The sequence below is a fragment of the Pipra filicauda genome, unplaced genomic scaffold, assembly GCF_003945595.2.
Source record: "Pipra filicauda isolate LSUMZ 115617 unplaced genomic scaffold, ASM394559v2 scaffold15_size4787011_pilon, whole genome shotgun sequence".
Taxonomy (NCBI): domain Eukaryota; kingdom Metazoa; phylum Chordata; class Aves; order Passeriformes; family Pipridae; genus Pipra; species Pipra filicauda.
The window spans coordinates 1,790,508-1,806,519 of record NW_024104096.1 but is presented as its reverse complement, the minus strand read 5'-3'; the positions used below and the strand labels follow the sequence as shown (position 1 = coordinate 1,806,519).

General features: G+C 35.0%; 1 protein-coding gene across 1 annotated transcript in view; it reads right to left on the bottom strand.

Annotated features, from left to right (window-relative positions):
* Window positions 1–568: 568 nt before the first annotated feature.
* DNTT (DNA nucleotidylexotransferase) overlaps window positions 569–16,012 on the bottom strand; it is an 86,515-nt gene continuing 71,071 nt past the window's right edge. Inside the window, exon 11 of the mRNA XM_027710892.2 lies at window positions 569–1,751. Coding sequence (XP_027566693.1) covers window positions 1,665–1,751 — 87 coding nt within the window. The 3' untranslated portion in view covers window positions 569–1,664. The remainder of the gene's footprint in view (window positions 1,752–16,012) is intronic.

The window sequence follows — 16,012 nt, the reverse complement described above, 5'->3', positions numbered from 1 at the left end:
GTATGGAGAAACAGCACAACTGGAATGCATAATTTCTGATAAATGTTGGCCAAATAGAAAGAATATTCAGACAAGGCTTTTGTTCTCTTGCACTAGGACTAAAAAAGGCCACTAGTATGTAAGTGTCAGCACCCTGATGCAAAACACAGAGAAGATACTTCACACTTCAGCACCATAATGCAGGAAGCAATGCCAGTGCTTTATAGTTAGAGCAATTTAGAAAGTAGCATTGTATTTTCAGCTCAGTTAGCAAAACTGCACTTAAATAGAATGCTTTGACACAGGCAAGAAGAAAATTTCTGCCATTATCACATTTTCCTACATCCCTGCCTGAGGTTTTAGAATAGTTTATGATGCAGTCTTCTAAAATGAGTAAACAAATTCAGTACATTTTTTCTAAGTATCAAATATTGTTTGAATATGGGAAGCCTTTACTGTAAGTAATAACTGTTGTGCATAGCCCTGTCACTGCCATTCTTTCCCCATCATTTCAAGAGGTGTAGTCAGCCTCAACTGAGAAAAAAAACTTTCAGACTTTTAAGAAAGAAAATTATTTGACCATTCTTGGTGTTTTTAATCACCTTTATTCTACAAATGACAATGACTGGTCAGTGAACAGCTTCATGTCCTAAAGCAGTAAATGTCCTTGTTCATTAAAGGATAACTGTATTACAAATTCTTCATTATCATTACAGTGACAAAAGCTACCTGGACATTTTCTGAAACCAAAATACCTTATAGGATTATTTTTATTTCACATCCCAGGTGAAATTCTGACTAAAAAGAGTAGCCTATAGCCAATAGCTCAGGTAAACTTCCATTCCAATGCATATATATCTACTAATAAATAAATTTTCTGCTATCTAAATTGAGCACAGACAATGAAAAGCTTTCATCTTCAAGGGTCACCAGCCTGACAGTTGAAACAGTTGTTTTCATGCAGGTTATAATTCAAATTCCTGATTGAGGACCATCACACCACATAACCCGAATCATCTTTACTCCACATCAGTACTCCAAATTTATAGTATTTTTCTGCAAAATTGAAGCTTAGTACTGAGTACTTTTCAAAATCCCTTTCTGTGTAATGTTTTTTTTAACTGTCACTGAATTATCAACTTCTTTACAGCCTTATGTAGAAAAATATTACAGCTGAAGCCTCAAGTTGCTGAGACTGCAAAGTAGCTCCTGCCTAGGTCATTAAGCCTTATATACAGTAGCAATCATATATATGGATTCAGTAAAATACTTAAGAAATTCAGTTAATGATAAGCATACCCTTCAGTAATTTCTTGACTCAGCTCAAATGTTTTGAATTACTTAGGTATTGTCACAGCTGACTATTTAGAAAGCAAGTATTGTTCACAGGAATGTTAAATTCCTATTAGAAGCAAAAATCTCACCAGTTTCAAATTTTCCCCCAAAACAAGCTCTATCTTATCACTTCCACATCGTAACTTCAAAAACTAACACAGAAAAGACTGGAAAAGACTGTGAAAAGCTTGAACTCTTCTAGGAACATTAGCATGTGCAAATGACTTCTAATATATTTAAATTTTTCAGTTGTCACAGAAACACATATTGTATTATATATCTAAATTACACTGAGATATGGGCAGAAAGACCATTGCTGTCAATCGACAAATGTACTGTGGCAAATCGTTTTAAGCATTCCTTTCCCATGGTTCAACATAATCCAAGCCAAGATGTGCAAAGATTTCTTCCTCACTTCCAGCTTTGAGAAAGATCCGCTGTGAAAAAAATTAAAAAGGAAGTCAATAAGGGTGTTAGACAGAAATTTCAATTGATGTTTTTTGCTGTTGAAAAGGAGTTAATTTTTGACAGCTCTACCCATTGTATTCTCTACAGAATACAGTCTTCATCAGTGTGCCAACCCTGAAATGTGAAAGCAAGTTAAAAAAGAATGTTAATGCTGCTTGATGTTTTCAGTTATAATGACTAGTTAAGAACTTTGTTTTGATTTAGTTTTTCAAGACTCCATGCACAACTATCAGGACTAGAACTCAAATCCAACCTTCATTTCCCTTCCATGAGAGTAAATAGATTGACTTTCTTCATAAAATCATTATTTTTTTTTAAATTAATACAGTAATGTTCTCTATAAGTGCATTCAAGCTGATTTGATGGTTACACTAAATACGTATAGCCAAGCATTAAAAGCGTAATTTTTTTTTTTTTACAAAAACACTCCTAATGAATGTTTTACAGGAAAATCTAGTTTTGTTTTTTTGTATCTGTACTTCTGATAACACAGGATAGTATTTTTACACAGGAACAATCACAAGCCTACCTTCCCTACAATGACTAATATAGTAAATCACACAGTCTTATGCATTCCTTTCATCACTAAAGTAAAATAATAATAAAAACATCTGCTAAGATAGGTGAATATTAAAACACTGTAACATCACAATTTAGACGAGTTTGGAAGTAAGAAAGAATTCATTTCTATTGAAACAGAATACTTAATATTAAGTCTCAATCAGTGTTCAGCTCTGAACAATCTCAAACTCCAGCATCATAAAAACTTCAGGGTTAAGCTTCATAATATTCTAGATTTGCTTTCTCCTGTGAAAGAGGATATGCTGTCTAGAGAACCCACTAAAAAAAACTTTTGAGTCAGGAAAATCTCTGACTGCTGTAAAGTATAGGAACACATGTTCCAGCACCTCTGCTTTCTCTGCTGCCAAGCAGTGCCTCCAGGAGGGCTATGCTGTCCAGCATACCCATGGGAATGGGTCAGGAAAAGGAGTCAATAACTAGATCAGAGCAGGCCCATGGTATGGTGGAACAACTTCTGGCACCAGAGATTCACAACTGTGAACTGACAGATCAGTGTTGTGTCTGCAATAGCAAAGATTGCTTATAAATCATAGGCAAATGATATTCATTTTTCCTAGGAAGTTTTTCATATGTCAGATTCTGGAATAAAAGGAACCTACAAATAGCACTGACCAGGGTAAAACTGATCCATTTTCCATATAGTAAAGAGCAGAAATAAAATAAAAGAAGACATTGATAACTGCCAGTTGGATAACAGTACTGGGGATATTTTGTTCCTCAAATATCTCCTAGGGAGGACAAGATTTTAGGGATTTTTTTCTTTCTCTTTTGTTACTACTAAGAACAAGAGGACAATCATACAGCTACAGTACTGAAAAAAAAAAGTAAAACAACAAAAAAAATCTTACACTCATAGATAGATGATATAGACACTCTTTAATAAAAGCTCCTCATATCTGTGGGACCCCATTTCTTTTGTTCTGTCCCTTTATGTTTTCCTCCAAGCTAAACTCATTTCATTTGCTTGACAGGGAAAATTTTAAATACAAAGTATCTGATGCTCAATACCACTCTCAGTAGCTACAAGCCATGTTTCTAAGTGAATCTCTAGCTGATATCTGCACACTGCTTTAGTGATGTGTTATTAACGTTAATCAAAACCTATGATTTTCCTTCTATGTCAATCTATGCAGAGCTTATACAGTGTTTGCAAATACGATTATTGCGTTCACTACTGTTCTTTCTTGATTTTTCTTTTCTTTTTGCTCAAGAAAAGTAATGAACTGCTTGTCTAGTTGTGATTCTTTTTCATCTTCTTACTAATATTCTGCAGATCCAAAACATGTCCCATCAACATCAATCAAATTTACAAAAAACAATGCCCTGGAGAAGCTGGTATCACTCTTCTCTTATCCCATTTAATCAATTCTGTTATTTCAATGGATGTAAATATTACATTTGTGGTTGCAAACATGACCATTAACTACACCTAATGTAGAACAGCTGCCATCTAAATGTTTTCTTATATTAATTTGCTACCTCTTATTTTTCATTTTGGCATTAATGATCAATAATACTTTCGATGAAAGGGAAGCAGAGAGTGAGACACAGAAGACACCACTTTATGATGTACTAACTCTCATGGCCAAAGTTCAAACAGCTATTGTACTGCTACTGTCACTTGGTTTCGTATCTCACTTTAATACGATGAAGCCAACAAAACTAAACCATTACTTAATAAAGTAGAATTCTAGTTTTAGTTATATAAATCAGCAATGGCCAACAGCACGGCCCTCTTGAAAAGCACACATTTAACTGGATTCCAAGTAGACTGATATCCTACTGTTTATTACCAAATGACTTGGTAATAACAGTATGTTGCAAATGTCAAACTAAGTAATCTATTTTACTTGAATAATACTATAAATATCTTCCAGCCTGTCACTGTAGCATTTCATTACTATTTGTCCCACCTTAAGATGAAATTAAAAAATTTGTTTGAATACAAATACCTCAAAATAAAAGCTAGTACTGTACAGTATCCTTGATGAAACGGGATTTGATGGTTCTGAACCAGCAGAATCTGCTGAAGAGTGAAGTACTCCAGGTTGGTAGGTACAATGTGTGCAGATGTGCAATCCATTGTTCTGAAGATGAGATATGTGGTGGAAATTTGACTAAGTTCTTTCTCTAAATCCTTATAATCCTTGGTATTAGCTGAGAAACAATAATTAAGTATGAAGTTTCCTAACTGATTACTGACAAAGTTCTGCTTTATACACTATTTGAACATTTGTTCTTGAATAAGTCACAGCCAAATTGTGCCCTTTTAAAGACAAATAATTTCTTTTCATACCCCATTTTTCCTACTCTTTTCTAAGTTCTGATTTTTACTAGCTTTACAGCTGTAATTCAGAAAGAATGCAGTCATACTTTAGTGGATTTCATTATCCTTTGGAAAACTATGACATTGTGTAGGAGTCACACCCCCTCCTTTTGCAAAAGACCCTGAAGGGCCATAATCATTAAGGACTGTCTGGACTCCTTCTGACATACTATTACATCAAATAAATTGGGGGAGGGAGGTGGGGAGGGCACGAAGAATATTGCCAACAGTATCTTGTTAACAATTTACAAAAACCTTTGATACAACTTTGCTTCTAGACAAGCATCTGGGATGTCATTAACATACACATTTATTCTAACATTTTCTTTGTTTCCAGGATTATGTCGCACACTTTAAAATGGCAAATTCTTACACAGGGTGTTCAGGGACATTATGATTTAATTTTTTTGCCTTCTCTTACTGATTTTCATGTTGTTTCACATGTGACGCCTATTCACATCAGTTTAATTACCTTAATATTTCCTCTTCTTTTTAAAATCATTAAAATGAAGATATAATGGCAATGTGACCATATTTAACTTTGTGGTTCTTCCAGTATATACCGAATGACAAATACCAAGCAGTCTAAACCCCCATTACTTTACACGTCTGAAATTATTACAGAGGCTGTAAGCACGACAATGATAAATGAACAACAGAAAAGAAGAGGACAGACTGTCATTTGCAAGCTTGGAACTTAACTGTTCATTGTGCTTGGACAGAGTCCATTCTAAAAATAAGTTTTGTGGATAAAGTCAGTTGTAGATGAGTGATGATAATTACAGGACTTGCTTAATCAGCCACGGTAAAAAATACTACAATGCACCTTAAATTTCTTACACATGTATTTGTCACTTTAGTGACATATTCACCAGTCATCACTTATGCCAAGTCAATTGAAGATTTTTAATTAAGGGTAATTGGGACTAATGAAGAGATACTGCTGCTTAGATTCCTTGCAATAGCTTACAAGATGCAAAAGCCCTTCTTATGATATGAAAGGCCATGGCATTCAGTGAAGCAGTGCACCATAACACCAGACTCACAATTGATAGAATATACTGTGATGGCTTATTAGATTGAAAGTACCATGATGGTTTATTGGATTAACAGTACAAAGCTATTAAATTGCACACACTCCCTTTTTCTCTAATCCCACTCGCCCAAATAGCATTTGTATCCTTGAAAAAATATCTGCTAATTAAATTAATAAAACGAGCTTACAGCAAGAATTGTGAAGGCAGAAACATAAGTAATCCATGAAAGAACAAGTATTTTCCATACGATTAGCAATGGGAATGTTCCTCTATGTTTACCTGTTCTGAGTGTTATCCTCTCTGGTCTCTGTCCCTGGGCCATTTTCACTATAACAAGTGTTGATACACCACCACAGCACACAGGTCACATCGGTACTGCAGAAACTTTTAGGAAGCTGCTATGTTTACTAAATCAACCTTTTATAATGTAGACCTTGCAATGTAGGTATATGTTTCATTATTTTGTGACTTTCAGTTTATATTGACCTAAACTCCTGCATAACATGCCAAAAGTATTCAACTCTTGAGACTGTCTGATCATTGCATCAAAAATGTCTGCATAATCACACGTCCACAAAAGAGTACACTGAAGTCTTTTTGTTGTAACATTTCCTGCAATCCTTAAATTGACTGCAGCTATCTTCTGTACTCAATGGTCACATTTAATTGAGTCCAATGCAAGATTCTGACAATAAATGGGTAGTGCATTAAATTAATTCTCATCTGTGAAAATGTTAGAAATAACCATATACAGAAATAAAACCAACGAGTTAGAATAGGTGCAAACAACCACCACTTTTCTGGGAGAATTTCTATGAATGCTATAACAACCATCGTTGATATTTTTCTAAACAAGTAGCTGTAGTACATAAAATTGTTTCCTAATATATGGTTATTAAATGTAATATGTGACAATAGCCCTAAGCAACTTCTTCTAACCCACAAAATACTGAGGTGAAACTAAATAAATAGACATTTGAAAGCTTGAAGTAGTCATATTTTCTTTTATTGTATGATCAAATTTGCAAGGAAAATTGAAAATTTGGGGCTTGTACTACAAAATTCTTTAAAAACAGAAAAGTGAGCTGCCTGAAAGGTAAGAAAAGAAAGAACAAAGAGATCAGAAAGCAAAAAATATGTTGTTACATCAGCTGTTCAAATTTTGAAAAGCTAAAAGTGTGTAGGCACCCACCAATGGTTTATACCTATGCCATTTCAGTTGCTTCCTATTTTTGAGTGTTAAAAGTTCCTGTGACTGACAGTACACAAATTCAGTGAGGAGAAAAGTAAGGTCTCAGTGCAAAATTAAAGATATCCCAATGCTACAGGCTTTTTCATTTGACTATTTTGAGCTGCATGAATTTCTGGTGAACCTTAGCAAACAAGCCGTATGATATCATGCAAATTCACTGCTGCTTTCCACCTGGGAAGCCTGTTCTGCCTCACTAGCCTGAATATCTCCATTAGCTCACAATCAAAAGAAAACTTGAAAACACTGAGGTCACAAAAAAAGTCAACCTCTGGCAAGGAAAGCATAGTTTTCAAACAAAAACTGGAGTTCCAAGGCCAACCACGGAATGTGCTGAATGCAGATGTCTAGGAATCCTTGGATGTGACAAGTACAAGGACCATTGTCAAAGCAACTGAGTCAGGAAAGCCCAAGAGAAGACAATACAGACAGGGAGAACATATGTTCTGTTTCAGAAATCTTACATCTTCTCTCAGAAAGGTCAATCATAAGAGAAGCAATCAGATTATGCAGACTGATGGATGAAAAATTACCCAAATTCACTCCATGGCACAACTAATTGAAGATTCTATTTATTGACAATTAAGTTATTACAAGCTCTAAAATAAACACTTTGAGTTGTATATATCCTTGATGCCCACCAAATTCAATTAGGTCTATCTTGGACTCATACATATGGATATGCTAGTAATGTTTGCTAAAAATAAGTAAGAAAAAAAAAAAGGAGGAGAGAGGACAAAATGGAGAATGGCAGTAACAGCTAGAAAAAGACTAAAACCAAACCAGCATGGAGGAGTTACTGAATGATTAACTTGACATGACCTTCTAATGGTGCCTCCTATGCTAACACTTCTTACAATACTGAATATGCTGATGAGCTTCTGCAGTTCAGCACTTTCACGTGGAGAATGAATGCAGCATATATGACAAAATAGGGAGGGAAAACTGAAGAAAATACAGTGAAGAGAAATTTTCAGTGGAATTTTAGTTCAGAGATTTCTGAATTGATTTTTTTTTCAGGTAGATGTAAATTCAGACTCAAATCTCTAATATAATGAGTCAGAATATTTTAAAGAAAATTTACAGAACCACACAAATTTACTCCAACCACCAGTCAACCAAAAAGCAAAAAAGGAAGGGCACCTAGAACAGAAAGCAGTGAAAAGAAAAGGTGGGGGAAAAGCAATAGCCTAGACAAATTTATCTGGGTCTTAATAAAGATCTGTAGCAGATTGAGTGAAAAGCATTAAACTGTTTTTTAGCTTTCGTTTAGCCTGCAAAGTGATTCAGCAAAAAGAACAGCTACAAGGGAGGGTGAAGAAGAATGTTGCAAACTTAAAGTGTTTCAATCACTTCCTGTTCAAAAAATTGTTTATTTGCAAAATATTCCCACCTCCCTCGTTATCAAATGAAATCACTTTCTGGAGTAATTTCTTGTAGAAAGATGTTATGGATTAACTGGTGCAGCTACTAGCTCTAAACATTATAAGCCACAAGGTCTGAAGAAACCTATGAGAAAAACGCATAACTCCCCATAACAGTAGTGAGGAACTGATTTCAAAGAAAAGTAGCATCTTTCCGAGATCATTTTTATGTCATTTTGTCTATATTTGAGTTTACTAACCTAAAGACAAGCATCATTACTTGGTTAGCATGATTCATAATAATAAAAGAGGTGTGAGTGAAAGGCTAGCCTCTGCCACGCATATTTCTTTAAAATCTTCCCTAAACACCTAGCTCCATGCTATTTTCTATGCTTACCATGTAGAACTTCAGTCACTGAGCATCACCCTAAATAGGAGTGGGCTGTGATTTATATGCTGCATGTCAAAAAGGAATATGCACGGTAATACATAGAGATTTTTACTAAAATAACTAAGAGGAGCCCCGTGCTGCCATCAAGACTTAAAAATTACTGACATTAGTAACAGAATTTGGTGACATCAATGTTAAGCCACAGGGACCATGTATCTCTTTCTTTTCAACAGATGGATTTGCACCACCTCCATCCATCTATAAATGGGTGCAGCCCATGCACCAGGATTTCCATCTGTCATTCAGGTCTGTCATGCTGTGCCTTGCAGCTTGTATTCAACATTGCAACCAGCTCCATTCCTTCTTTATTGACTTGTAATGACCAAGATTGAAAATATGTTTTGCAAACACTGATCAGGAAGCCATCTACTTTCTCCTCCTCCTCCTCCTCTATGCTGCTGTTAACTTCACAAGAATGAATGTTGTACATCTTTGGTGGAAAACATAAATCTGCCTCTGAGCTTCAGTGTATCAAATAGCTTTGCAATTTTATACCCATTACAGAACCAGAATTTTGTAAAGCAGCTGTAGAGAAAGCCTTATGGAAGACCCATAAATTCCTGCAGTGCACTGAGTGATACGAGGTTGAGTGCTTTCAATCTCCAGTGAAAGTGTGGGAATACAACATAACACCAATCCATAAAATAGTGACTACTTCTCTGAAATCTCTAGCTGAACTCATTAGGGTCGACAAAGTGATAACAAGAATCACTGTAATCAGTAACTTTCACAGTGAGCAAAAATTGTTTTATGGAGAAGGAAGGGAAGGAAGAGAGGTGATAAAAAAGGCTAATTAAAGCAATTTCCAGATAATTATATAAGAGCTTTCAAATAATTGTATTCAGTTATTTTCTTGGGTAGTATGAATGCTGCCAGAAAGTAACATGGAAAAATGAAACTTCTTGATGGTCCTCCATATTCATACTGCTATCCAGCCTGAGAGGGACAGCACCTCATTGTTATCACTAGTCAGTCAGATACATTCTCAGCATGAGACATCGCTTGATGAAAAAAACCATGATAGAAACAAGCCCTAAGGAACTGTGTAGTAATTACCCATCAGTATTTAATTTCATTATGGTCCATACACATTTTTTACATTTTGTGGATTGCTATAATTGAGCATCTGTCTTCTAGTACTTTCCTAAAACAATATCACTAACAACTTTCAGGTGTTCTTCCTTCCTTGTTTTTCCCAGTCTTTTTCATTTGGGTTTTTTGGAGAGGTTTGGTTTTAAGACTGGCTGATGGTGATTTTTGTTTTGCTTGTAATTAGACATTTTACTAAATATTTATGCTATGTTTATGAATGAGACTATCAACAGCACAAACAATTTTATTATAAGGAATAATTATAGAACATGAATGCTGAAGTACTAATTGAGCTAGCAATGTGAAGGATGTCATCAAGTTCAATAATAATATTCCACAACACTATGTAGATGCTGTGCATTTTCCATTTGATAGTATCATAACAGTTTTCAGTAGCAAATAACCTGAAGTCCCTCTGACAATATATTATCTCCAAATTTTTCTCTTTAACTGGTGTTTTCTGTAGTAATATTCACATCACCATGACTGCTTTAAAATAAAAACTAATCTGTTCCTAATCCAGCTACAAATAAGATGATAAATAAATCAAGAGAGAAAAAATTACTCTTTGAAATGACATTATAACAAACCATGATTGAAAAAGCAGTATTACAAGCATTATCCATTGACTCGATACCCTCAGGCAAAATCATGTGTAATGGTACTGATGCAAAATAATGCAGTGGAATTTATTCTAATAATTCTGGGCATGAATAATTTTTGAAGGTAATAGAAGCCAGAATCATAAATTCTCATTTCATTTTACCACTGGACATGTCCTGTGCTTTTAATCAGAAATACCAGACTGGAATGTTTCTCTTAAACTTGTCTCTAACTCTAGTTATAGGTTTATTGATATTAAATTTCTGAACAGTAAATAATAAATTAATAAAGTAAAAATAAAAAAATCAGGCTAATACTAGGATATTCTAGGCACTTATCCTATTAACTATTTCATAACATGGCATAACAAAATATCTTCATGTTTTCTTCATGAAATCTACTTATTCCAAGTAGCTTTGATGAAGGAGAAAGAAAAAGACTAGTGCTGAAGCACTAGTGCTTAAAAAAATTAAATATTAAAAGACATTATCTGTTGACTTAACATTACAAGCACTTTTTCTACTTGTTAAAATTTAGTTTGTAAACAAGACCATGCTGTACATAAAAAGGAACCATTTCCTGTTTAAAATGACAAATGTATGGTTACTTTTTTACAAAACACTACATTGTTATGCATCCAAGCTCCAATTACAATTTTAATAATTAAAAACATTCCTCAGTAAATAAAGAGTATAATACATTCCCATCCAGACTACACTAATACTTTTCAGTTTGGGGCACATAAAGTGAAAAGAAACTTGGAACTTCCTATCTGATAACCCAGGTAAAAATTTTAACATATTAAATAGCACACTGTTGTAAACAAAACCAGAACAAAAACTTATTGCCCCCTGCAGTTCTCTGACAATCTCTGCACTATCACAAAGTCCTCAAAAATATTCACAGGGATTATTTCCTTTTTCACTGTAGCTATACTCATGTTTTACTCTATGTTATTTACAGTATCTTTAGCTCATCAAATACTGTTAAGTTGGTTTGTTGTATTTTGCCTTATAAAGCTTCACATGACAAGAAAAATGCAGAATCCTGGGTTTTATGAAACTCAGTTGAGAATTCATATAGGATTATTATAAACAAACCACTCCAGAAGAACATTATTGAGATTGCAAAATCAAAAACATGCAATTTAAGAAATCCCAGAATGTGGTTGATTGAATTTTAACCTTAATTCAATTTTCCTATGTGTATGCATAGAGACTTCTTTTTCTTCAAAGAAATACTGCTTATTTCAAAGCCTGTAATACTCTTAAGCTTTGTTCACTAGGCAGGAAATGTATTGTGCTACACGGCTAACAAATATTTGCTGACAGCACTGACACAGTCCTGAGTTGCAGGCCAATATGGGATCAATCGGTCTTAGGAAAATGAGCTTTTATAACCTCTATCTGTTCTAGCTCCCTGTCTTCACTACTTCCTATACAAAGTTGTTGATCTCTCCCCTCTGATTTCTAATGTTAACTCCAAGCTCTACTCATGCCATATTCAGAGTTAACTCAATTATTTGGGGCAATTGAAAGTTTACCCATTTCTTCTTGCCAGCTTAGAGCATTAGCCTGATGAATTTAATTTATTTTTCAGTCCATCAAACTTCCATTCATATCTCTTTCCTGTAATTTTTTTTTCACGCCCCTTTTCAGTCTCTTCAACCAACCCAGATGCCTGCAGCTGCTAATTAAATATATCCTTTCCATTCCTCATAGCTTTTTCCAGCCACTCTGCACTTCCTTATCAAATCTGTACATCCACCACAGACTTCCCATTCTGACTCCTACTCCATGTGCCTTTTTCCTCTCTGGCCCTTGGCTCTTTCCTTTTCCAGCTTCCTCCCTACCTAGCTTCTTCTCGATTAACTTCATTTTTCTTTTAACAGAAAATATGAGATTATGTTACCTGCCCCACATTTGATAACTTACCCCGGCACACTCGTTGAATAATTGAATTAAAACAATTGAAAATCGTTGTCTCTGTACTGCTCTAGAAATTAAAATTAATAAAAAAGTATAGTCGAAATATTGAGGATCTGCATCTACTTACGCATTTTGAGAGAGCTCTTTTCATTAGCAATAAAGGTTTCGTTGAACTGCTCAAAAAACACACCAAGCAGAGGAAACAACAATTAGGTATATTTATCTTTGTGTTAGATGTACAGCTTGCTATTACAAAGATATTAAAGGTAGCTAAATATATGTATATATATAAATTACGTGCACATTTTGTAAAAGCAAAACAATCATATGCTGTATGTGAAACATTTAAAATGCTAAGAGAACACTGAGGAGAAGCACAGTTTTGAAGAAAATGCGTAATAATTTTTTTATTTAATTTAATAATTTCATAATTTTTTAATTTAAGGAAGAAAGTAGGTTATTTTGATTCTTAATTTTTAAAAAGAGACCAGGTGCTAAAAAGAACAAATCACCCAAATCACATACACAATTTCCACTTTCCTGAGAGAGAGAATTGGGACATAAATGAAGGTATGTGCAACTGTTTACAGTGACTCGGTGTTTAATTATAGTAATCACAGAACCAATTAGGTTGGAAAACACCTATGAGATCACTGAGTCCAAACTATGACCGAACATCACCATGTCGACTAGACCACGGCAGCAAGTGCCATGTTCAGTCTTTTCTTAAACACCTCCAGGGGCAGTAACTCCACCATCACCTTGGGTAGCCCAGTCCAATATCTAATCGCACTTTTGGTGAAGAATTTCTTCCTAATGTCCAACCTAAACTTCCCCAGGAGCAGCTTAAGACTGTGTCTTCTCAATCTATTGCTATTTGCCTGGGAGAAGAGGCCAACCCTCACCTTGCTATAACACACTCTCAGGTAGTTGTAGAGAGCACATTGGAAATCAATATTATAAACTCTGGATCTTTATGTTTACTGTACCTTTAATACAGTCATTGTTGCAGACATCTAAAGCAAACTCTGCAGCTGCAGAATGTTTAATACATCAAGATGTTCCCAAGGCTGATTATATCACCATTATAACTTTATAATTTTAGAGCAGCATCTGACAAAATAAGACTATAACATCCAACTTTTAAAGAATCATAAAAAACGTTTCTTTAACTGTGCAAGTACTTTTGCAAGCATCTTTTTTCAATGAAAGATAGTGTGGAGCACATGTTCTTGGATGACACAAACCAACTTAAAAAGAGTAACTATTGAATACACGGTTAAACACATTAATATTACACAACTTTATGTAATAAAATGAGGTTATAGAACAATAGACAGCTCTTCTTCCTGGTGATACGTGTTTTTGAGAATTATCGTATTGGGTAGAGAAAGAAAAGAATCCCTGCTTGGAAAACGAAGCTGGCTTTTTATCTGGAAAGTTCTGGAAAGTCCAGATAACTGCCCAGCCATCTGCAATCAATTTGGCTTCCTCAGAGCTGTTTTCGTCCTCTAAGCCAAGCCACCACATGGACATATGAACATAACTTTTCACACCAACATGGTCACTGTCAGGTAAGCCATGTTTCACAATAAAAGCCACTGGCTTGTAACTGTAAAAGCCACAACACAGACTTAGACTCAGCCAGAGAAAAAATTGAATATCATGAGGGATGCTAGAAGATCGAGTGTGTTGCCAGGCATGACTGGATGGGCTACCTCCTGCAAACACTGTGGTGTCTGTGAAGCAGCTACTCTGGCAAAAGATGGGCAGTAGCAGAACTCAGCATGCTTACAGACACTCTGAAGCCAGCTCATCAGAGCATTACAGTCATAAAATAGTAATTTACTGAGACTGTAATCACCACTGTAATTTGGCTTTAGAGATATATGCAAAGGCAGACAGGGTAAGCCCTGTCTGGAAAGTTAGTTAGGTTTTTCCTAAATAGGAATTCATTCTTCAGGCAAGTGGCAAAAACTGTGCAATAGTGATGATGACTATTGAATGCACATGAGCTTCACAGTGTGGAAGAAATCCAAAGATAAATTACCCCTTTCATGCTTATAATGGTTTCAGGAAGAAAAGTAAATATTCTCAAGAAAAACGTAAATATTCTCTTAAAAAAGTTGGGATCACAGAATCTTACTATATTCAGTGTAATTGCACGGCAGTTAATAGCTTGCAAAGCTGGGTCCCATTACAAAGTTTTTGGTGCCCCTTGTGAGTTTGTTATTCAGAGCAGTTATATAAACCACCTCTCTTGTTATTCAACAACTAAATAACATTTAATGACATTCAAATTCACACAAGGTTTTTTAAATGCAAAATTGTCATCAGTCATCAATCAGTCATCTGTATAATGTCATATTTTTTCCAATATTTCTCTAGTAAAAAACATTAAGGGAGCTATTTTCCATCTTAAATTTACATAGGACATAAAATTAATAACTGCTTTCTGCTCCAATGACTCTTCAAAATAACACTGAGCTCATGACCCTTCTCTTACAAAAAAACATCAACCTACAATGTCAGTGCAAGAACATTCATATGCTAATAATTCAATTAGTCTATTATACTCTAGGAAACCCACCTATTCTTTTGCAAAAAAGCAATGTTAATTATTTACATCATTTCATTTTGCTGCCACAAACTGCATAAAATAATAATTGGACTTAAAAGTGATTTTCTGGAATATTGTGGAAATATATGGGTTTATATAAGAGAAAAATCAGAATTTACAAGACAAACTCAATTCTCAGAATCCACAACAAGTCTGAGGATCTCCAAGGTGAGGGAGAAAGACACTTTCTACATGGCCATGATCTAGCCATGAAGGTGTCCCGTGTGCCAACCCTAGAAATCTCCTGCTGCAAAACAGAAATTGAGAAAAGTACCTGAAGCAATTTAATGTATCCAGCCCACCCCCCCCCCCGGCTCATCCAGTTTAACTTGCATGCTCAAAAGATAACAATTTAAGGAAATATATCACTCAGAACTTCTGGAAAAATTGAAATAGTTCCTGATTTATGCAAAGCTGGCTCTCAGTAACTGCTGAATAGTAAATGGCATCAAGAAAAATAAATATACTCTGAATGAAAGGAAAGAGCAATAGGGAATCCCACTGCACCTGAAACCCTATGAAGGGAGGAAGTTTTAAACCACTTCCTTTACTCTGAGAAGTAGTTTCCGAATAGTTACCAAAATGTAAAAACAACAACAACAAAAAGAATTTAATTTTCATAGAGGTTCTGAAGTATTTGGAAATGGTATTAATTTTTAATTAATTCAGATAGAGAGTTTAGTTAGGAAGCAGTAGTAAAAAAGGTTGATAAATCCTGCATTTTAAAAAGTCAGATTTATCCACAGTATAAGTGGTAGGGCTGGGCTTTGCATAGAACAGTAGATCTTTCAGAAGCATCTTCTGTAGTTAAGTTTGGAGCATCCTCACAGCAAGCTGTACTGAGAAACACAATATATAGATTTTGCTCACTGAGAACCACTAGAATGCAACTTCCCAGGATTCCCAGAGAAAAACGGTTGTAGGGAACAGTATTTCTACTTAACACATGTATAGTCACACAAGCATAATATCCCATTA